The sequence below is a fragment of the Rhinatrema bivittatum genome, chromosome 1 (assembly GCF_901001135.1).
Source record: "Rhinatrema bivittatum chromosome 1, aRhiBiv1.1, whole genome shotgun sequence".
In the NCBI taxonomy this organism is placed as follows: Eukaryota; Metazoa; Chordata; class Amphibia; order Gymnophiona; family Rhinatrematidae; genus Rhinatrema; species Rhinatrema bivittatum.
In genome coordinates this window covers 43,821,367-43,844,921 of record NC_042615.1, presented here as the reverse complement: position 1 = coordinate 43,844,921, position 23,555 = coordinate 43,821,367, and the positions used below count along the sequence as shown (strand labels likewise).

Below are 23,555 nucleotides of genomic sequence, written 5' to 3'. Positions count from 1 at the left end.
TTCTTTCTTATTTCCCTTTGTATGGCCAATAGTTTGCCTTAGCCTTTTTTTTTATTTTCAAATATGTTTGTATTTGAATGCATAAAATTCAATAAAAATAAAGTTAAAACAAAAAAGCAAAAAGAATACCAACAGTGTTATGCTCAGGTTGTGAACCCTTTGGCCGATGGGAGGATGGTGTACCTTAGGAAGTGGATCCGTAGGTACTCCCGTCGGGTGGCGAGGCAGGACAGAAGATGTGACCAGCAGGCCCTCGGCACTGGAGATGAGGCGACCGTGGAGGCAGACTGAGAGTCGTGACGTCGAGGAGCGGAACTGTGTCCGCCACTGGAAGCCCGCGGTCCCCCCAGGAGGAGCCCGTAGGGACCTGGACCGCTGGGACTTAGGTGGACCTTTGAGAGGTCAAGGAGTCGAGAGTTCGGTGCAAGGGCTAACTGGAGCTTCACCCCTGGAAGCCCGCGGTCCCTCCGGGAGGAGCCCGTAGGGACCCGGGTCGCTGGGACTTAGGTGGGCCCTTGAAGACGATGGTCCAGAAGAAGTCCAAGGTCTAGTGCCAGAGGGTCGTCGCTTACCAGTCCAAGGTCTTACACCGAGGGATCGCCACTTACCAGTCCGAAGTCACACACCAGGAATCACCGCTTGCCAGTCCGAAGTCACACACCAGGAATCATCGCTAGCCAATCCGAATTCAGGAACTAGGAACACCAAGATGAGACAGGAACAAGGATCCAAAGTAGAAGAACTCATCGAAGCAAGCAGACCTGACTACGTGGGACGTTGCCAAGTCAAGGAATGAGCAGAGGAAGTATCCTTTTATACTTCCTCTGCTGTGGTTCATTGGAGGCAGCTGTAGGTAATTAAAGGGCTTAGGTCCCTTTAATTCTAGTGAGGGGGCGCGGCCTCATGCCTAAGATGGCGGCGAGCATCTTGGATTCCGGCCCTCGGGGGAAGCCACCTGATGCCGCAAGGAGGGAGCAGGGACGGCTCCCAAGTCTGGAGACGCCTGCGGATGCCCGCGCCGGCGCGTGGAGGCCCACAGTCTCCAGCACTCGCGATCCACCCGATGCTGCTGCGGCGGCCCACCGGCCCAGTCAGGTAGGGGGACGCGGTCGCGGACGGCCGCGACTGCATAACACAACAGTACTCCCCTCTTTAGGGCGCCTCCCTGGAGGCCTGGGTTTAGACGGATGGTCTTTATGAAATTGCTCAAGCAAGCCCCGGTCCAAGATGTTGGCCAACGGCTCCCAGGTGTTTTCTTCGGGGTCGAACCCCTCCCACGCTAACAGGTACTCCCATTTCTTCCTATGCTTTCTCATGTCCAAGACCTCTCGGACTGAGGTCATCTTCGGAGGCAATAGGTTGGGGAGTCGGAGGCGTACTGGAAGGCCATGATAACACCAGGGGCTTCAAGAGGGAAACATGGAATGTGTTGTGTATCTTGAGTGAAGGCGGAAGACGAAGTTGATATGATACGGCACCAACCTGTCGAATGATGGGAAACGGCCCAATAAACCGCGAGGCTAGTCGCGCTGATGGCAGCTTCAGGCGGATGAACTGTGTGCTCAGCCATACCTTTTGACCCGGCCTGAGAGGCGGATATAGTCTTCTTCATTGATCGGCATACCTTTTTGCCGCCTGACCGGCTTTGATCAGCGCATGTCGTGTGGAGATCCACAGGCGGTGTAACTCGTCTGCAGAGAGTTGGGCTACCGGGGACGTAACTGAAATGGGAACTGGCAGCGGTGGGCGTGGCTGCTTCCCATACACTATCTGAAATGGCGAGGATCCGGTAGCCATGCAAAGATGAGAATTGAGTGCAAATTCTGCCCATGGTAGCAGACTTGCCCAGTCATCCTGTTTCTCATTGACATAAATACAGAGGAACTGCTTTAAGGTTTGGTTTGTTCTCTCCACAAGACTATTGGCCTGTGGGTGGTAAGCAGACGTATAGTCTAAAGTAACGTTGAACTTCTGGCAGAGGGCCCTCCAAAACCTGGCAGTAAATTGAGGGCCTTGATCCGAAAGGATACTTTTTGGTAGGCCATGAAGTCTGAAGATGTGCTGGACGAACAGCTGGGCCAGCTGTGGTGCGGACGGCAACCCTGGGAGTGGCACAAAATGCGCCATTTTCTAATCCGGTCGATGACCACCCATATGACTGTGTTGCCACTGGATAATGGCAGATCGACCACAAAGTCTGTTGCCAGGTGGGTCCATGGTTCAGAGGGAGCTGGTAAGGGCTGAAGCAAGCCTGGGGTCACCCCTGGGATCCTCTTGTGAAGAGCACATGACTGGCAGGACTCCACGTAAGCCCGGACATCCTTGTTGACCTTAGGCCACCAATAGTATCGGCGCAGGGTTTGTAAAATCCGAGATTGTCCTGGATGGCCGGAGCAGTGGGAATCGTGAGCCCATGCAAAAGACTTGCTTCTGCAAGTGCGGCGGAACCAGGGTCTTCCCGGGAGAGATGGTCATGGTGGCAGACAGTAGATGATGAACTGCGGTTCATCAGCATTCTCTGTAGACTCAAAATCACGATATAGGGCGTCGGCCTTGATATTCTTCCCGGCAGGTTGGTAACGGAGAATAAAATTGAATCGGGTGAAGAATAGGGCCCAACATGCCTGTCGCGGGTTGAGTCGTTGTGCCCGATGCAGGTACTCTAGGTTTTTATGGTCTGTGTATACCGTAAACTGGTGTTGTGCCCCCTGTAGCCAAGAGTGCCACTCTTCCAAGGCTACCTTTATAGCTAAGAGCTCATTGTCGCCTATGGTGTAGTTCCTCTCTGCTGGAGAGAATTGGCGGGAGAGGAAGGCACACGGTAGTCAACCAAAAGTATGTGAACGTAAAACAAGGTTTATTGTTTTCTTTTTGCAGATTGTAAATTAGTTTTCCAAGCTATAATTCTTCATGGGATTAGTTTAGTTTAGTTTCTTAATTGCTTTTCTAATTAAATCAAAGTGATATAAAAAAAATTGTTAAATCTAAATTAAAATTAAACAACAATAGTAAACACAAAATGAATAAAACAATCAACATATGGGGTAACTAGCCACAGGCATATCAGTATGAATAATAAATGAAGGAATATAAAATTAAGATAAACAATTTATTTATAATGGAGTATAGATGGAGATTAAACCCTAGTTTGGTCTGGCTGATTATTTCCCATTCTTACTGCAGGGTAGATACCCACATAGGCAGCTTTGTCTCTTTAAATCCTTTATTGACTTATTAGTTTCTGATTGCAACATTTTGTTCCGCTTTTGCCTGCTCTGATGAAAGTAATTGCTTGAGCCCAATGGTATCTGCTCCTGCTATTGGATGCTACTGAAGGGGGATAATATAACCAATTACACACATTACATCAGGCTTCTTATCCCAGCCATCTGGGTTAATGAGACTATAGCACTGAAGGGGCACCTAGTTTTAAAAACTGTCAGAAACTGATTAGATTAGTTGTAGGATAGGGGAAAGATTTTTATAACAAGCAGTGGCCATAAATCATGACTGAAGTTCCTTTTTATGTTAGGAGTGATTAATTGATTAATTTGGGAGTGTGAGGTGGCAGAAAATGATTTGCCCCTGGTAAGAAGTACACAGGGATAACAGGTGAAGGGATTATGTTTACCCATTGAAAACCTTTGGATTGTGTGAGTGAAGTCAATTCAGATGAGTAAATTGGAGGCCCTGGGTTAGATTTTAGAACATTTAAACAGCTCTGGGAAGGGGGAGAGTTTTGTCTCCCAATTTTTTTCTTCATTCAATTACCTATAATCTCTAGGCAGCACAGGGAACCCTCGCTGGCCCCGATGACTGGGGGACGTCTTCTCCAAGATGATCCCCTAGTGCAGGGGTCGGGAACCTTTTTGGCTGAGAGAGACATGAACGCCACATATTTTAAAATGTAATTCTGTGAGAACCATACTAACTACAACCCCCCACCCTCCTGACTCCCCCAAGACCTACTGGCATCAGTAGCATGGGATCTTCTTGGTGTTTGGGTACTTGCCAGGTTCTTGTGGCCTGGTTTGGCCTCTGTTGGAAACAGGATGCTGGGCTTGATGGACCCTTGGTCTGACCCAGCATGGCAGTTTCTTATGTTCTTATGTTCTAATCTTTTGGTTTCCTAAAAATGATGGTGTCAAACCGATTGATGCTTAGGATTCATAGTGTAAGTAAATTTCAGGGTGGAGTCACAAGAATTCAAAGATGGAAAGAATATGCACCCCTGGTCTGATGTTCTTCATCTGAATTTACAAATATTGTGTTAGTTTCCTTCACCTATTTGTTTTAAATATATGTTGCGCTTGGGGGTGGACCCTTGTCCTGTGGCAGTGGAGATCCGCCACCTGGTAGGGACCAGGAGGCAACTGCCCCCAGGGGGCGGAGCACGGATGGAGACAGAGGCTAGGAAGAGCTTCACCACTGGAAACCTGAGGTCCCCCCGGGAGGAGCCCGTAGGGACTAGGGCCACTTGGACTTAGGTGGGCCTCGCAGGGTCTCCTGGGAGAGAGGAAGTCTGGCGTGCCCACAGACAGAAGGGGAGCGTGGTCAAGTTCGAGACTGGAGGTCAGGTGGAACAAGGAGGACGAGAATAGCGTAGTTGATAACAAGGCTAGGAACAGAGCCAGAATCTAGAGACGAGGTCAAACAGGCAGATGTCAAAGTCCAGGAGTCAGTCCGAAGAATGGTAAACAAAGCAGAGGTCAGGTACCGGAGGTCTGACGAAGTCACAGGCAGGCTGACATCAGAAGGCAGGCAGCAGGCAGGCGAGTCAAGGAACAGACTGGAGTCAGAAGGCAGGCGGCAGGCAGGCAGGTCGAGGAACAGACGAGTCAGGAGGCAGGCGGTAAGCAAGTCGAGGAGCAGACTGGAGGCAGGAGGCAGGCAGGTCGAGGAACAGACTGGAGTCAGGAGACAGGCAGGCAGGTAGACGGGTCAAGAAGCAGGCCGAGGTCAGTACCAGAGAGTCAGTCCGGAGGTACTACCTGGGAGACAAACAGACGAACAGGAACAGAAGGACACTGGAATTAGGAAGCAGGAACAAGGCAGGAACAGAACTGGAACAGAAGAATCCTGGAACGAGACTTAGAACAAGACAGGAGCAAGTACAAACGTGGAGGCAATCTAGCATAAGCCGACTCGATTGCCAAGGCAAGGAAGTGCAGGCAGGGACTTCCTTATTAAAGAGAATCAATCAGGGCGCACCGTGGAGTTAAGACCCGCCCTTGGCCCTACAAGAGGCTGGGTGGTCCGTGCACGCGCAGGGGTGTGGCCAACAGCGCCGAAGACGCCGATCTCCGGCGTGAGGCCTGGTGCGCAGTGGAAGACCCAGCGACCACCGCCGCGGGACGCTGGGGCCTGGAAGTGCTATCAGCTATCACTAGGGAGGCCGACCCGGGACCTGCCAAGGAACCATAAAGGTGAGCAGGGCCGTGCGCGGGACGGGTGCAGATGGGGAATGTAACAATATATCAGGTTAAAGGTTCATTAGTGGACTGGGAGTGACACAATTAAAGATGATGGCCTCCAGAGTCACTTGGCTCATGGTTTTGAGATCTTGAAGGAGTCTTGTGTTACTGTAGGTCATGGATTCATCGTTATGAAAATCTTCAATTATTTTTTAAGGTTTTTTTTTTTTTGGCTCGCCAATAAAATACTCTTTTGAAGGGTGGTCAGAGACATAATTTTTTTTTATTTTTTGTCTGTTTTGTGTAATTGTTTTTTGTTCTGTTACTTATCTGTTCAATGTTTGTGGGCCCTTTTTCTGTGTTTTTGATTATTTGTGTATTGAATTTTGATTTATTTTGGAACTTTTGTGGTTGCTGCTGTTGTATATTATGATTTGAATATTATGATTTTGTTTTGATAAAACTTTTCAAGAATATACAGTAATATCTTTTATATCTTTTTGTTTGGTACCTGAGGCATTGAAACATAAAGAGCCTGATTTACTAAGGCTTTTCCCATTCTGTGTGTACTCTGTGGGAACAAAGCTTAATAAATCAGTCACAAAGTGATTTTCTCACAGTGAGTGTTGGCCTCCTGATTCCTAGTATAACCACTAAGCCACCTGCTCTCCCTCAAGCAGTTGTTATTTAAATGCATGTTTAGCAGTTAGTAAAAGTTTCCCATTAGCTGCAGATAATAGGGAAATGACAGTTATGTAATGATGAACAAAGATGAGCATTTCATAACCGTTTTTATACCATAGAAGCAATGTTGATAAACAGAAGCAAAGGCAAGGGCACAAATGAGAGGTCTTCTGAGGGGATTGTTACTGGTACTATAAATCATCAGATTGTAAGAAGAAAATTGGAAAAGAGACCCAAACACTGTGATTCTCTTTTTCACAAAGAAATCTCAAGTTGTTAGATACAACTGGGATTTTGGATCCATAGTATCTTGTTTATTGAAGCCCTCAGCCAATCAAAATGCAAGGTTTCTGGCCCTGAATTTCACAGCAAACATAACAATAATATGCTGAAGAAAATTCAGGTTTGTATTTATTTATAGGATTATTAGCATACCTATTTTTCAAAAGAAAGAAAAGTCCATAGCTAGAATTGGGTATAGCCAGTAACTTGCTTAGGTTTTCCCTTATGACATTGAAGTAGCCAGTCACTTTGCTTGGAGAGTGTACTGTAGATGCAGGTGTGCATTTTAGAATGGTAAGTGTATTGTTTTTAGCAAAGGCCCCAGAGAAGCTATTTTTTCTCAAGTTGTCCATGTAGCACTTAGTATGAAATTGCCATGATAGGAAAGTCATTCCCATGCTTTACAGGAGGAAATATCTTAAAGAGCCAACCATTCCGTTTGAACTGGGCGTGGGTCTCACTGGAACGGGGTGACTACACCATTGATGAAGACTCCAAGATCCTGGAGGTGACTCTCAGACGCCGTGGATACTTGGGAGAGACATCATTCATCAGTAAGTAACATTTATTTATTTATTTATTATTTTTTATATATATCGACATTCAATCTGAGATATCACATTTGGAAAGTTTCTGGATTATTATTTTGAAATGTGTGTTTGTGCTTGTAGAGAGAAGCATTTGCTTCATTTTGAACTTGACTAGCTACTAAAGCAGAATGCTTTGCAACAGTATGAGGTAGTAGTCTGGCAAACCCTGTGGGTAGGTTTTACCCGAGGGTTTTGCTGCAGTAATCAGAGTAAAGCTATTCAGGTAGTTCTCTCTGTTCCAAAATGAGGTTTCAGATCCCCCTTTGGTCTTCTGGCTCCAAGGGAACCAGCCTCTACTGGGTCTATGGCACCATAAGCTTTCATTTGCATCCACCAGGCCAAATTTTTGGGTTTTTTTACTTAAATTTTATTAAAAGAATCAATAAAGACAACAAAACATCAGCATATGCATCATATTCCTTCAAAGATTATCATAGTCATTATGAATTTCCCCCATTCTCCCTCCCCTACTCCTTCCCCCCTCAACCCTCCTCTAATCCTTTATGCAAGAGAAGTACAAACAGAGTAACCACAACCCATTGTATAATATAATAACAGGCCAAGTATACCAAACAATCCCTATTTATAATAGTCTATTCCAAATGAGAGTAGCAAGAGGACAAACATTAATAGAGAATACATTTCTAATCACTCAAGTGGGACGGCGATTCCCTCATGGCCCCTAAGAATTAGAGGCCTTCCAAGTCACATAAGGAGCCCAGACCTTCTTGAAGTGAGAAACTGTCTGTTTCCGTATAGCGGTAATTTTTCTTAAAAGGTAAAGATGGCGGACTAAATTGAGAATAGTGAGCACTTCAGGTGTCCTCCATTTTAGAGCAATTTCACCTCGTGCCGCAAGAACTATTTGATGAACTAGTAACTGATGCATATATTTTAACCCTCTGAAATGGGAAAGTTTAATGAAACTGATTTCACACATGGTGCCAGTTGTAATCCTGTTAATTTCTCCACAAAAATATAAACTTCCTGCCAAAATGACAATATAGATGGTCAACTCCACCAAATATGGTAGAGAGACCCCCATCACCCCGCATTGCCTCCAACAACTATTACTAACTTCGGGATACATGCGATGTAGTCTCTCTGGCATCAGATTACCACTTAAACAGTAATTTATAAGAATTTTTCAAAATCCCCACCAAGCTGGAAGTCTTAGCTGTACGTAAAAAAATCAGATCCCAATCTTTCTCATTAATAGGTGCTGCATCTCTCTCCCAGAGAGATGATCTCCCTCCAATTGTTTAATAAGAATATATTTAATAAGTTATATATTTTGGAAATCACTCCTGTTAATTTGTCAGCCATGGAGCAATAACCCTCCATGAGAGTTCTTCTTTTGACAAAGTCCTGACGTACTACCGGAGAATGTACAAAGTGGCATAATTGAGCATAATACATGAAATTTTTGTTATGTAAGGCAAATTTGCTTCTAAAATCTTCCCAGGATAATATACAATTATCCTCCCAAACCTGCCCTAGGAAAGAAATACCTCTATCTACCCAGGTCCTATACTGACATATCTCCAATTCTGAGTATAGTCAAGGTTATTATAAATAGAGGTACTATAAAAATAATTTCTTTGGTCAATGAGCATCCTTCTCCATTGCCACCAGAGACACAGGATATTATGAGTGCTAGGAGGCATCTCACATATAGGTCGCCACGTCTGCTTAGGTTGCCAAATCATCACTGACAAAGGCATCTTTCCTACTAAATTTTGTTCGATGGTCACCCATTGTTTCTGTTCTCTCTGCCTATGCCAGTCAACCATCACTCGTAGCTGAGCCGATGCATAATACCAAACCAGATTTGGTGCCCCCAGTCCACCTCTAAGTTTGGATTGAAATAGTACCCTTTTGGACACCCAAGGAGGACGTCTTTTCCAAACAAAGGAAAACATACGTTCCCTGTACGTACCAGGATCAGTCCAGACTGCTGGGTTATGCCTCCCCTCCAGCAGATGGAGTCAGAGAGAAAACTGAAAGCACCCCCTAGATATACTGGTGTGCCACCTGCCAGCCCTCAGTATTTCCTCTGACTACAGCAGATTGAGAGGCATAACCTGCGGTCCTGTCTGTCCTGACTAAATTCCTTTCAGGTGTTATTTTTAAGATTTCTGCCTATACTATACTGTCTAGATCAACTGGTTCTTACTAGTTTAAAAAAAAAAAAAAAAGATAGAAAGTTATTAGTTGGTGTTTTGTTTTTCCTTAAGCGTTTAGGCAGGCGTTGAGGGCATTGCTCTCACTCTGGTTCCCGGAATTGTGTCCCTTTGGTCCTGGGGGAGAGCTTACCGGTGGGCCGGTCACCCTCCCCCCCCCCCTCCCCTAGGGGTATTCATTCCAGGTTGTTTAATCTGAAGAGGGCTTTCTTTATTTAAAAAAAAAAAAAAAAAAAAGGCTTTTAAGGCCGCGTAAGTCCTGTTGGTGGCAGGCAGTAATTTCTATTAAAGCCCTAGCCTGCCGCGCTTATCAGACCAGGGACTCCGGAGGGGGTGGCTATTTGTTCACCCGGCGATTTTTTCATGGCGATTTGGTGGCGTTTTGCTTTGCTTTTTGGCGCGATTTTTCCTGGCCTGAGGCCACGTACCTTTGGCGCGTTTTTTTTTTTTTTTTTCCTGCAGTCTCGGGGATGCCGCGGTCTTCGGCCTGCACGGCCTGTGGTAGGGCGGGGGCGCGACTCTCCAGGGAGGGTCTCTGCTCCTGCTGCATTCCCGGGGGCGAAGGACCCTCCCGGGGGCCGAGCGCTGCCCGCAGCGGCACTTTAGCCTCCTCCTCGACGCGGCAGGGAAGGATGTCAGCCGCGCGGTCGTCAGCCCCGCCTCCCTGTGAGAGGGAGCCGGCGGCCATTTTGAACACGCGGCTGCCTGCTGAGTTACTGTCGGAGGATGATGATTCCTCTTCTCTTTTGCCGCCGGCCTTAAGCCCGCGCAGTGGGTCAGAGCTGGATGCTCCTCGGACCCCCCCCCCCCCCCTTCAGACTCATCCCGCGGCCAGCTCAAACAAACGAAAAGTCCTGTTTTCGTCCAAATTTGTTTTATTAATGCACCAGGCATTTTGGAGGCAGAGGCAGGTTGGGAGCCGGATGACCCCCCTCCCGCAAAGGTCCCTAAGGTGTCTCCGGTTCCAGGAACGTCTGGGGCTCATGACAAGGCGGGGGCTTTGGACGCAGCCGCAATCCACCCGTCGGGGGGTCCAGGTGGCCCGGATTTCGGTCAGGGCTCTCCGGATGGCGCAGGGACAGAGGTCTCGGATGCTCAGGGGTCAATCGAAGGGATGACCCCCAGGTTTTGCGCCTTTTTTGGTAAGGATGAGCTGAACTTTTTAATTATGCATGTTTTGAAAGAATTAGAAATCCCGGCGCCGCAGCAAGATACAGATACGTCCACAGGGGATGTAGCGATGGCGGGTCTGTGGGCCCCCCCACAAACCTTTCCATTACATCCCAAAGTCATACAGCTCGTATCTAAGGAATGGGAGGTTCCAGAGGCATCCCTGTGCGTTAGCCGGGCGATGAATAAATTATATCCTCTGCCCGCAGATTCTCTGGAAATTTTTAAGGTTCCTTCTGTGGATTCGGCAGTCACTGCCGTGGTTAAGCATACTACCATTCCCGTTACGGGAGGAGTAGCCTTGAAAGATCTCCAAGACAGGAAGTTGGAGGTTATTCCGAAGCGCATGTTTGAGATAGCGGCTTTAGGAGTCCGGGCAGCGGCGTGTAGCAGCATGGTGCAGAGGGCCACGCTCCGCTGGGTTCAGCAATTGTTTACCACGCAGGAGCTGCCGCCGGCCGAGGCGGAACAGGCCAATTGTGTGGAAGCAGCGGTCGCTTACACGGCGGACGCCTTGTAAGATCTGTTGAGGACCTCGGCCCGCACTATGTCAGCGGCGGTCGCGGCTCGGCGTTTGCTTTGGCTCCGTCGGTGGTCGGCAGATGCCTCCTCAAAATCGCGTCTAGCTTCTTTCCCCTTCAAGGGGAAGTTATTGTTTGGTGAGGAATTGGATCAACTCATCAAGGACCTGGGGGATAAGCCCCGTCAGTTTCGTCTTTTCGGGAATGTGCGATCCCGGTTCCGAGGGCAGCGCAGATTTCGCTACGGTAGGGGTGGCTCCTTTTCCCAGAAACAGCAAGGCCCGAGGTCTCAATCGTGGTCTCCTTCCTTTCGAGGCAGGCGACCGCAGCAATTGGGATCCTCCCAGCTTTGCCCGCCGGGAAACCCTCGCAATGAAGGCGCGCTGACCCATTCCTCCTTCCCCCGAATCGGAGGTCGTTTGTCCCTGTTTTGGGAGGAGTGGGTCAAAATCACGTCAGATCAGTGGGTCCTCGACGTGGTGCGTTACGGTTACGAGTTGGACTTTGCTCGGCCTCTCCGGGACTTTTTTAGGATATCTCCTTCCGGGCCTCAAGAAAGGCAACTGGTTATCGCACAAACGGTAAACCACCTACGGGCCCTCGGAGCAGTGATACCCGTTCCCTCGGACGAGGCGAGAACGGGCCGCTATTCCATTTACTTCCTAGTCCCAAAGAAGGAAGGTAGGTTCCGTCCTATTCTGGATTTGAAGCGAGTAAACAAGGCCTTGCGCGTTCCCCGGTTTCGCATGGAAACTCTAAGGTCTGTTATTGCGGCCGTCCACAAGGGAGAATTTTTGGCTTCTTTGGATCTAGCCGAGGCATATCTCCACATCGGAATCCGGGAACGTCATCAGAGATATCTGAGATTCATGGTGTTGGGAGAACACTACCAGTTTTGCGCCCTTCCATTCGGCCTAGCTACGGCTCCGAGGGTGTTTACCAAAGTTCTTGTGGTAGTCGCGGCTTTCCTGCGACGTCAAGGAATATTGGTGCATCCCTACCTGGACGATTGGCTCATCCGGGCGATATCGGAGAGCGAGTGCAACTGGGCAGTCCAGTTGGTGATACAGCAACTTCAGTCGCTAGGCTAGGTGGTCAACTTTGCGAAGAGCCAGCTGCTTCCGAGTCAACAGTTGGAATTTTTGGGAGCACCTTTCGATACCTTGGTAGGCAAGGTATTCCTGACTCGGCAGAGAATGGAGCGTCTGATGTTTCAGGTGCAGAGGCTTCTGGATCTCCAGTTACCCACTGGGATTATTTGCAAGTCATTGGACAATCTTTTGCAAGGAGTGGACCTCGAGCCCCCCCCCCCCCCCTTGGGTCATAGTGACGACGGATGCCAGTCTGACCGGCTGGGGAGCAGTCTGTCAATCCCGTGCGGTGCAAGGGTCGTGGACCCATCGCCAGGCTTCTTGGTCCATCAACCGTCTGGAAACCAGGGCAGTACGCCTCGCCTTGCGTCAGCTTCTGCCAATGGTACGGGGTCGGGCAGTTCGAGTCCTCACAGACAACGCAACCACGGTAGCATATATAAATCGCCAGGGCGGCACGAAAAGTCAGCAGGTGGCGGTCGAAGCGTCCTTGTTAATGACCTAGGCGGAACGCTACCTGGCTCGCATCGCGGCCACTTACATGGCTCGCATCGCGGCCACCCACATCGCAGGCGTAGACAACGTTCAAGCGGATTATCTCAGCCGTCGGGCCTTGGATCCCGGGGAGTGGGAGCTCTCGGACCAGGCAATGAGTCTCATCACCCGGCGATGGGGAGTGCCGCGACTGGACCTGATGGCAACTCGGCTCAACGCCAAGGCAGCGCGTTTTTTCAGCAGGAGGCGAGAACACGGTTCGGAGGGGGTAGATGCGCTCGCGATTCCGGGGCCTTGTCACACCCTACTCTATGTGTTCCCCCCCTGGCCCTTAGTCGGCAAGGTGTTCAGGCATCTAGAATCCCATCAGGGTCCAATGATTCTAGTGGCTCCCGAGTGGCCAAGAAGACCATGGTTTGCAGACCTAGTCAATCTCGCCAGGGACGGGCCCTTACGGTTGGGCCACTTTCCGAACCTTCTTCGTCAAGGATCAGTATTTTTCGATCTTGCGGATCGCTTTTGTCTGGCGGCTTGGCTTATGAAAGGAGGCGGTTGAGAAAGAAAGGTTATTAAGAACCGGTTGTTTCTACCTTGCTTCGCGCGCGGAGACCTTCTACCACACTTGCATATGCCAGAGTGTGGAAAGTATTTGACTCCTGGTGCGCGACCGCCCAAGTTCGGCCTCGCCGTGCGGTGATAGCGGATATCCTTACTGTTCTACAGGTTGGTTTGAAGAAGGGTTTAGCTTACAGTTCTCTGAGAGTCCAGGTGGCGGCTCTGGGTTGTTTGAGAGGAAAGATTGAGGGATCATCTCTCGCATGTCATCCGGACGTGGCCAGATTCTTGCGCGGTGTTCGAAACTTACGTCCTCCTCTCAGAGCCCCTTGTCCTTCCTGGAGCTTGAATTTGGTACTCAAGGGCCCTTTGAGCCGCTGAGGCGAGCCTCCTTGAAGGATCTCACCCTCAAGACAATGTTCTTAGTGGCCATAGCTTCCGCACGTCGGGTATCGGAGCTACAGGCGCTCTCGTGCAGGGAGCCGTTCTTGCGTATCTCTGACTCAGGGGTGTCGTTACATAGGGTTCCTTCGTTCTTGCCTAGGTTCCTTCGTTCTTGCCTAGGGTTGTATCGGCTTTTCACGTTAATCAGTCTGTGGACTTGCTATCTTTCTCGGAGACGGAGCTGCGGTCTTCTCACGGTTCCGACTTGAAGCGTTTGGATGTTCGGCGAGTGCTTTTGCAATATTTGGAGGTCACCAATGATTTTCGGCGGTCGGATCACCTGTTTGTGTTGTGGCAGGGGCCCGAAAAGGGTTTACAGGCCTCTAAAGCTACTATTGCCCGCTGGCTGAAGTGCTCGATAGCGTCCACGTACATTGGGTGTGGTAAGTCCGTTCCGGACGGGCTTAAAGCCCACTCTCTCCGTTCACAGGCGTCTTCCTGGGCGGAGTGTACTCTGGTCTCTAGCCATGAGATTTGCAGGGCTGCCACTTGGAAGTCGTTGCATACCTTTGCTCAACATTATCGAGTAGATGTTCGTGGGCCGTCGGCTGATTCTTTTGGCAGCAGGGTGATTCGAGCGGGACTCTCGGGGTCCCATCCCATTTCAGGCGGCTTGGGTACATCCCAGCAGTCTGGACTGATCCTGGTACGTACAGGGAAAGGAAAATTATGTTTCTTACCTGATAATTTTCGTTCCTGTAGTACCAAGGATCAGTCCAGACGCCCGCCCTATTTTGTGCACAAGGGAGTCCGCTCGAGACACTTTTCACTCACTGAGCTGTACCATTTGAACACGGTAAGTGGACTATCCGTCTTTACATGGTAGACGGTAGTGTTTTCATGTTTGCGGTTTGCTTAGTTTGCACATTGCATAGTGTTGGAATTCTTTGCGCTTTGCTTTGCTGCAGGCGATTACTGTTTTTAACGTTACTGCTTGATCTAGACAGTTGCCATGGTTAATTGGCTAAGTGGGCGGAGGAGTTTTTTCTCTGCTTTGTTATCCATTATACTGAGGGCTGGCAGGTGGCACACCAGTATATCTAGGGGGTGCTTTCAGTTTTCTCTCTGACTCCATCTGCTGGAGGGGAGGCATAACCCAGCAGTCTGGACTGATCCTTGGTACTACAGGAACGAAAATTATCAGGTAAGAAACATAATTTTCCTTTTCTTCCATTGTTTCAGCAGTTTGGGTGGGAGAGAAATTATCAAAGTTTGGAACAAATAGAGAAAATGAGGTAAGATATTCATTTTTATGGTTGCCGATCTCCCAAGCCACGATAACCCCAAACTTTCCCAGTGCACTAGTTCCTTATATAAAGTGTCCACCAAGCGAGTATAATTATATGCAAATAGATCCTCTATGTTCTGACCCATCTAAAGCCCTAAATACTTAAGTGTCTGGTAGCCCATTTAAAAGAAAAGGCATCATACATAGCTGCAAGAGAATTCGGTGGTACAGAAACGTTTAAAATTTCTGATTTCTCATAGTTTATTTTAAAACCGGATACCTTGCTGAATCTGTGGAGTTCAGGCATAATCTCCTTTAAAAACTTCTGTGGGTCTGAGAGGGTAAACATAATATCATCAGCAAACAGAGAAAGCTTATACATTCCCTCCCCAATCATGACTCCTTAAATATCTTTATTTCCCCTAATCCTAGCTGCAAAAGGTTCTAAGAATAAGGCAAACAATAAAGGAGATAAGGGGCACCCCTGTCACATTCCTTTATTAAAAGAGAAGGATTCAGAGTAACCCATGCTTACTTTTACACAGGCTTGCGGGCAGTCGTACAATTTCCGAATCCAACTAATGAAATGATGCGCAAAATGCATTTTATCTTACACTTTAAACAAAAATTCCCAATGCACCATATCAAATACTTTTTTGGCATTGATGAATAGAAAGATTATCAGGCTATGGGCTCTACAGGAATACCATATTTCATCAATGATCTTACGCATACTGTCTGCACCCATTCATTGAGGAATAAAGCCTGCTTGGTATGAGTGCATTAGACAGCTTATAAACGTGTTCATCCAGTTTGTAAGAACTTTGGCCTTTATTTTAAGATCCACATTCAAGAGGAAGATCGGTCTGTATGAGCCAAAGAGCGAAGGGTCCCTTCTGGCTTTGCTAGAACAATAATCCCTACCTCATTAGAACCTTCTAAGAGGGAAGCCCAAATCCGTAGAACATTAAACATCTTTCTCAAGGGGACTACAATATATGGGGCAAATGTTTTATAGAATTTTGGAGAAAAACCATTGAGACTTGGAGATTTGTTGACCTTTAAATCTCTAATTACCTGCAAGACTTCTATAGGTGGAATCTCACTATTTAACATAAGTTGCTGCCCTGCTTTTAACCTCGGCAAGTCTATACCCTGCAGGAAGTTGTCGATCTTGGTCTCCCTAATATTGGAATCCCTGCTATACAGATCACTGTAGAATTGAGAGAAACTTCACCTAATATCCACGGATGAAGTTAATAAATGGCCCCTTGGATCTTTTATCTTAGTAATTTGATTCTGATACTCCCATGATTTTAATCTGCGAGCCAATAATTTCCCAGCTTTGTTTCCCCATTCAAAATAAGTCTGGTTGGTTAAATTGAGTTGATGTGCAATAAGGCCTGCATCCAGAGCCTGCAGTTCTTCCCTATGAGTTTCAATTTGGAGATAGGCTGAATTTGAGAAGGTGCTTTTATGAGATTGTTCGAGTAAAGAGATTTTGTTTAGCAACAAAGACCTCAAATGTTTGTTCTCTTTGTTCTTGAAGGATGCCTGAGAAATCAAACAGCCTCTCAGAAAAGCCTTCTGACACTTCCACACAACTATAGAGGACGTGCCATGCACATCATTGATTTGAAGATATTTCTTAATCATGCCTTGCAAACTGCAGCAGAATGATTCATCCATTAAGTTTCCAAAACCGGCACCCCCCCCTCCCCCCCCTCATCTAGATTGGAGAATAAGAGAACCATCCAGACCGGGGCATGGTCAGACCAGGAAGGAGTTCGGACCAGGCAAAGCAGTGGTCGAGTCCAGGAGAAGATCAATAGCGTAGTCAGGCAAAGCAGTTTTCAAGTCCAGGAGAAGATCAGTAGCGTAGTCAGGCAAAGCAGTGGTCGAGTCCAGGAGAAGATCAATCCGTAGTGTAAGCTGGGTAGCATGAACACAGAAATGAAGAAGACAAACCAGGAACAGGAACTCAAAGGGATCAGGAACCAGGAACACGAAGGAATCACCAGGAGGCAACGAAGTACACGACCAGCGTGGAGACCTGTTGCAAAGGCGACTAACAGAAACTGAGCCCGGCCTTATATACTGGAGCCTCAGCGATGTCATCATCCAGGGCCGTGGCCAAGTTCCCGCTGCGGGCCCTTTAAAAGAAACAGAGATGCATGCGCCTAGGGAGGAGCACGGTGCTGGACGGTGGCATCTCTCCGCGGACCATGCGGAGAGGCCCACCGCAGAGCACAGGAGTCTGTTGTAGAACCAGGAGTGCCGGGGACGGCACGGGGATGGAGCCAGCGGCCTATAGCCGCGAGGGAAGTGGAGCCAGATGCTGGATTAGGCAGCAGAGGGTAAGAGGGCTTGGCTGCGGGCCTGCGGCAGTCGGCACACGCAACAGTAACCCCCTTGCGCCCCCCCTTGGAGGTCTTGGTTTGCCCAGATGGGCACGATGAAACTGGTGGAGGAGGTTTTTATCCAGAATGTTGCAAGCTGGTTCCCACAAATTCTCTTCTGGGCCGTAGCCCTCCCAGGAGAGGAGGTATTCCCACCGGCAGCCCCTATGGCGAACATCAAGAACTTCATGGACCTTGTAAGTGTTGTCGTACTCCGCAACCAACTAAGATGGTTCAGGAATCTTGCGCGAAGGCCAGGATAGGATTACTGGCTTCAGAAGTGACGCATGGAAAGTATCATGGATTCCCAAGGTTGGTGGCAGCCGAAACTGGTAAGTTTCAGGTCCAACACGACCAGTGACTGGGAAAGGTCTGATATATCTAGGTGCGAACCCTTGGGAAGGTATCTTAAGACGAATGTATCGTGTACTCAACCAGACTTTCTGGCCAGGGAGGAACTCGAGCAGAGCGTCGATGAGTATCTGCAGACATCTTGGCCCAGGTTGCAGCTTGGCGTAGGCGAAGATTCGTCTGATTCCAGAGAGTTTTGAGGGCATCTGCAGTAGCTTGCGCAGCAGGAGAAGGTACTGATAGAGATATGGGTAGAGGTGGTCGGGGCTGCTTACCATAAACAATGGAGAAAGGCGACATACCTGTGGCAGCAGCAATATGGGAGATGTGGGAGAACTCCGCCCAAGGAAGGAGTACGGACCAGTTGTCTTGACGGTCATTTATATAGGCGCGAAGAAAGACCTTCAAAGAGCGGTTCATATGTTCAGCTTGTCCGTTGGCCTGTGGATGGTAAGCTGTGATGAGGTTGATGTTGATGCCAAACTTACTGCAAAGGGCACGCCAGTAACGGGCGACAAACTGTGGACCTCTGTCTGAAACGATGTCCTTGGATAAGCCATGCAGACGAAATATGTGGAGGAAGAACAGGCCTGCCAATTCTGGAACAGAAGGTAAGCCTGGCATGGAATAAAATGGTGACAAACCAATCAAATATCAAAAATACACCGTCTGTACAGTGAGCTGCTAAACTAGACAAACACCATCAAGAGCAATGCTCTGTCGCTGACACTGAATAAACTTTTGAACGATATATTTATGTTTTCTATTCGTTTTGAATAAAGTGAATACCTACACAATAAATGGAATCAAATTTAAAATTTTGTGTGAATCAATTTACCAAAAAATAATGAATGGAGTAGGAGAAAGGTTTCATACATGGTGTAGGTGCCCAGCACCTCTCTCTCTCACCTTAGAGAGGTGCTGGGCACCTACACCATGTATGAAACCTTTCTCCTACTCCATTATTTTTTGGTAAATTGATTCACACAAAATTTTAAATTTGATTCCATTTATTGTGTAGGTATTCACTTTATTCAAAACGAATAGAAAACATAAATATATCGTTCAAAAGTTTATTCAGTGTCAGCGACAGAGCATTGCTCTTGATGGTGTTTATGGAATAAAATGGGCCATTTTTGAGAACCTGTCGATGGTAACCCATATGACAATGTGACCCTTAGATGGTGGTAAGTCCACATTGAAATCCGTGGAGAAATGCGTCCATGGTTCTTCAGGAGCGGGAAGTGGTTGGAGCAAACCCTAGGGTCGACCAACCGGGGGTTTCTGTTGAGCGCAGGTATTGCAGTAAACGGCATACACTCTTGCGTCGGAGACCATAGTGGGCCACCAGAAGAAAAGCTGGAGCAGAGCTAGAGTTCGTGCTCGCCCTGGGTGGCCAGCAAACTTGGAATCGTGTGCCCACCGGAGAACTCTTCCCCGGAGGCAACGGGGCACAATAGTTTTCCCAGCTCGGACTGGGTGAGCCCCAGCTGGGAAACCCAGCAGATACAAGCTGGGTCAATGATATGACCGGGTTTTTCGAGAATGTCTTCAGGTTCAAAGGAATGATGTAGGGCATCTGCCCGGAAATTCTTTTCAGCTGGGCGATACCGGAGTTCAAAGTTGAACCTAGAGAAGAACAAAGCCCATCGGGCTTGACGGGCGTTGAGAAGCTGGGCATGACTCAAGTGTTCAAGGTTCTTGTGATCAGTAAATATTAATTTATGCTGAGTGCCCTCTAACCAAGGGTGCCATTCCTCCAAGGCAATTTAATAGTGAGTAACTCTCGGTCTCCAATACTATAGTTGTTATGACCGCCGGCCGCAGCAGTCCGCAACCGGGGCTGACTGTCATGGCTGCCGGCTGCGGCGGTCCGCGGGCGGGACCTAACACTTACCCGCGGCGTCGGGTCTCCGCAGAGGCTCCTGCAGGTGCAGGGAGCCTCCGACGGCGTTCTCCGCGCGGCCTGGGCCGCTGCATGGCTGACTGCTGGTCTCTGATTCCTGCTGTGGCTCCGCCCCCTTCTCAGCTGCACTAGGGCCGCGCGCGCGGCTGAAGACAGGATTTAAAGGGGCCACAACAGGAAGTGTCGTGGCTCCCTTCTGAAGCACTTCCTCCAGGTAAAGGCAAGGTCTGCTCCTCAGACCTTGCCTTGGTACTGAGGTCTTCGCTTGGTTCCTGTGTTCCTGGCATCCTGGTTCTTCGTCCCGCTTCTGCTCTGCCCTCCTTGCTGGATTGATTCTTCTGGACCCCGACCTCTTGACTGGCTTTGGACCGCTCTCTGGACTCCGACCCCTGGACTGGCTGCGGACCGCTCTTTGGACTCCAACCCCTGGACTGGCTGCAGACCGCTCTTTGGACTCTGACTCTTGGACCGGCTTTTGGATTTTCTTCTACTTCTCTACTGAGACTACCTACGACCTGCTGGAGGCACCAGCCGTCTGGAACACATGACCTGCAGGAGGCGCCTGCATCCAGACCATCTTCAGTCTTCAGGGAGTCGCCTAAGTCCCAGCAGCCGTGTCCCTATGGGCTCATCCTGGGGGGATCACGAGCTTCCAGGGTGAAGTCCGCTCTACATCCTCAACAGGCCTCGCCATCTGACGGTAGCGACTGACGAGGGGTTCTCTCCTTCGTGGCAGTGCCAACTCTACCTCAGAACAAGAGTCCATGATCCAGGTCCTAAGAATAGTTTTGTTCTGCTGGGGAGAACTTGCGAGAATAGAAAGAACATGGAACCAAAAATCCGGATGTTGAATGTTGGCTCAGAACTGCCCCGGCCCTGATAGCAGAGGCGTCCACTTCGACCAGAAAGGGGCGGTTTGGGTTAGGATGGTGAAGGCAGAGTCCAGCAAGGAAAGCCTCTTTGAGGCATTGAAAGGCTGTAAAGGCTTCCGGGGTCCAGTTCCGGGTATCTTGGCCCTTACAGTTCATCGCAGTGAGAGGAGCTGCCAAGGTCGAATAATGGGAAATGAAATGGCGGTAATAGTTTGTAAATCCAAGGAAATTTATGTTTATTTATTTATTTAGAAACTTTTATATACCGGTATTAGTGGGGACATCATACCGGTTCACATCTTAACTGAAGGCTTGGAAAATACATTTCAACAGGGAACGAGAACTGGGCGAAGGGGTTAACTAGAGACAGTATGGAAGGATAGATTAAAAAATAAGAGAATAACATAATGTTGCAAGGCTCGGAGGAATATGGGCCAAGCCAGTCTTGGATTCCTTTAAGTTTTTCAGGGTCCATAGAAAATCCTTGCTGCGAGATTATATACCCCAGAAAGGGCAAACTAGACCTTTCAAAGAGGCACTTGTCCAACTTTGCGAAGAGGTGATTCTCACAGAGACGTTGAAGGACTGTGCGCACCAAGATCCTTAGAAAAGACAAGGATTTCGTCAAGGTATGCTACAACCTTGACATACAAAGGGTCTCTGAAGATCTCATTAATCATCCGTTGAAATACTGCTGGAGCATTACAAAGGCCAAAGGGCATCGCCAGATATTCGAAATACCTGTCCCTGGTGTTAAAGGCCGTTTTCCAGATATCTTTGGGACGGATGAGTACCAAGTTGTAGGCTTCGCGTAGATCTAATTTGGTAAAGATGGATGCTCTCTGTAAACAGTCAAACAGTTCTGAGATCAAGGGCAACGGATACTTGTCTTTACGGGTGATGGCATTCTAGCCGCGGTAATCGATACATGGCCTTAGGGATCTGTCTTTCTTCGTGATGAAGAAAAATCCCGCTCCATCGGGAGAAGTTGATGGTCGAATGAACCCTTTAACTAGGTTCTCTTGGATATACTCCATCATAGCTTTAGTCTCTGGTAGTGACAGAGGGTAAGTTCACCCTCGAGGAGGCGAAGTTCCAGGCAAGAGCTCAATGGGGCAGTCAAACCTCTGAAGAGGGGGAAGGATGTCTGCCTTCTGCTTTGAGAAGATATCTTCGAAGTTTACATAGGGAGCTGGAATGCCAGAGGAGATGGTAGCCAGGGGAACTGTAGGAGGCGGTACCCACCTTTTTCAAGCAGATCTGGTGGCAAGTTGGGCTCCACTCAACCAGCTGGAGTGACCCCCAGTCAAACTGGAGAGAATGATGTTGGAGCCAAGGTAGTCCCAGGACTACCAGATGAATCGATTTTTCCAAAACAAGGAGTTTGATTTCTTCAACATGGAGAGCGCCAGTGAGGAGATGAACTGACTCTTTAGTCAAGGAAATCCAGCCAGGTAATGGCTCACCATAAATCGATTCAATACACAAGGAAGTTTCCAAGGGAAGGGTATCTGTACCCAATAGCTGAACCAGATCCTTGAGAATAAAATTTCCTCCTGCTCCAGAATCAACCAGAGCAAGAACTGGGAAGGACTGGGAGTCCCAGGTCAATGTAACTGATAAGGACAACTGAGGGGCCAGCGAGGTAGCACCCAAGTTCAGGACCCCTACTGAACTTAGGCCTGGTAGTTTCTTGGACGGCCTGGGCAGGTCTGAAGACAGTGGCCTGGTGTTCCACAATATAGACACAGGCCTGATTGTCTCCGCTGGAGACGCTCTTTCGGGGACATCCGCCAATGACACAACTGCATGGGTTCTTCCGCTTTGGCTGCAAGAGGAACCCTATCGGTGGCAGGGCTGGTGGTTGGTGGTGAGCAGGAGCATTCCTGAGTGGTCCTTCTGGGCATCCAATTCTCCCAATGGCACTTTTGGAGACGATGGTCAATTGTCAGATCAGGCATCAAGCCGGGCGTGCATACGCTCAATGGAAGAGGCCAGTGCCTCAAGAAATCATTGTTGTTCTTGTACCTTTAAAGCCAGGCCAGGAATAGCCTGGAGGGCACATGGCTCCACCGAGTCCATGGCCTTTGCAACCTGTTGCGCAGGAGGTGGACACTTGGGCCGAGGTGGGGTTGACGCTACCCATAGGAGAGATCCTACGGATCCCTACCGTTGGCGGGCGGAGTGGGCTGACTGACGGAGGCTGGCTGGAGCTTCGCCAATACCAGCCCTCGTTCCTCGCGGGTTGAGCCTTTGGGTACCGGGGCCGCCTGGAGTTAGGTGGGCCTCCGTGTGTGGTCGTCGATGAGGAGATGGACGGGTCGGCCCAGAGGCAGCAACAGTGAAGCTGAAGAGTCTGTACTGAACGAGGCGGAGTCCCGGAGACCAGGTGCCAATTGGAACCAAAGTCTGACAGAGGGCACCCGAGCAAGAACAGGCCGAAGCCTGAAAGGCCAAGTCCAAGACAAAGACAATGGAGGCGTCGTAGAACAAGCTGAAGTCAGGGCAGGCGGCAATCAAGAATCAGTGGCAAGGCAAGGCTGAGGTCTGGACTAAGAGATGATCAGTAGCATGGTCAGGCGAAGCAGAGGTCTGGACTAGGAGAAGATCAGTAGTGTGGTCAGGTGAAGCAGAGGTCTGGACTAGGAGATAATCAGTAGCATGGTCAAGTGAAGCAGAGGTCGGTTCCAGGAGAAGATCTAAAGCGTAGTCAGGCAAAGCAGTGATCGAGTCCAGGAAAAGATCAATAACGTAGTCAGGCAAAGCAATGGTTGAGTCCAGGAGAAGATCAATCCGTAGGGTAAGCTGGGTAGCATGAATACAGAAACGAAGAAGACAAACCAGGAACAGGAATTCGAAGGGATCAGGTACCATGAATACGAAGGAATCACCAGGAGGCAACGAAGTACATGCCCAGCGTGGAGACCTGTTGCAAAGGCAACTAACAGGAACTGAGCCCGGCCTTATATACCGGATCCTCAGCGACATCATCATCTGGGGCCGCGGCCAAGTTCCTGCCATGGGCCCTTTAAAGGAAACAGAGTTGCACGTGCCTAGGGAAGGGTGCGGCGCTGGATGGCGGTGTCTCTCCGCGGACCACGCAGAGAGGCCTGCCGCGGAGCACAGGAGTCTGTTGTAGAACCAGGAGCACCGGGAACGGCCCGGGGATGGAGCTGACGGCTTACAGCCGCGAGGGAAGTGGAGCCAGACGCTGAATTAGGCAGCAGAGGGTAAGAGGACCTGGCCGCAGGCCTGCCGCGGCCGGCACATGCAACATATACATTAACTATCTTGCCCCTCACCTCTGTTTGTATAAGGAGAAACCTTCCCAAGGTATCTTCATAGCGTAGCGTTTCCTAAATTGACATAC

At 49.0% G+C, this 23,555-nt stretch overlaps 1 protein-coding gene across 3 annotated transcripts in view; it reads left to right on the top strand.

Annotated features, from left to right (window-relative positions):
* The window catches only part of FREM3 (FRAS1 related extracellular matrix 3), a 345,523-nt gene that overhangs the window by 69,371 nt on the left and 252,597 nt on the right, over positions 1-23,555 (top strand). For all 3 annotated transcript variants that reach the window (XM_029599602.1, XM_029599686.1, XM_029599769.1), the window contains exon 3: positions 6,788-6,934. In XM_029599602.1, the coding sequence (XP_029455462.1) occupies positions 6,788-6,934 (147 nt within the window). The remainder of the gene's footprint in view (positions 1-6,787; positions 6,935-23,555) is intronic.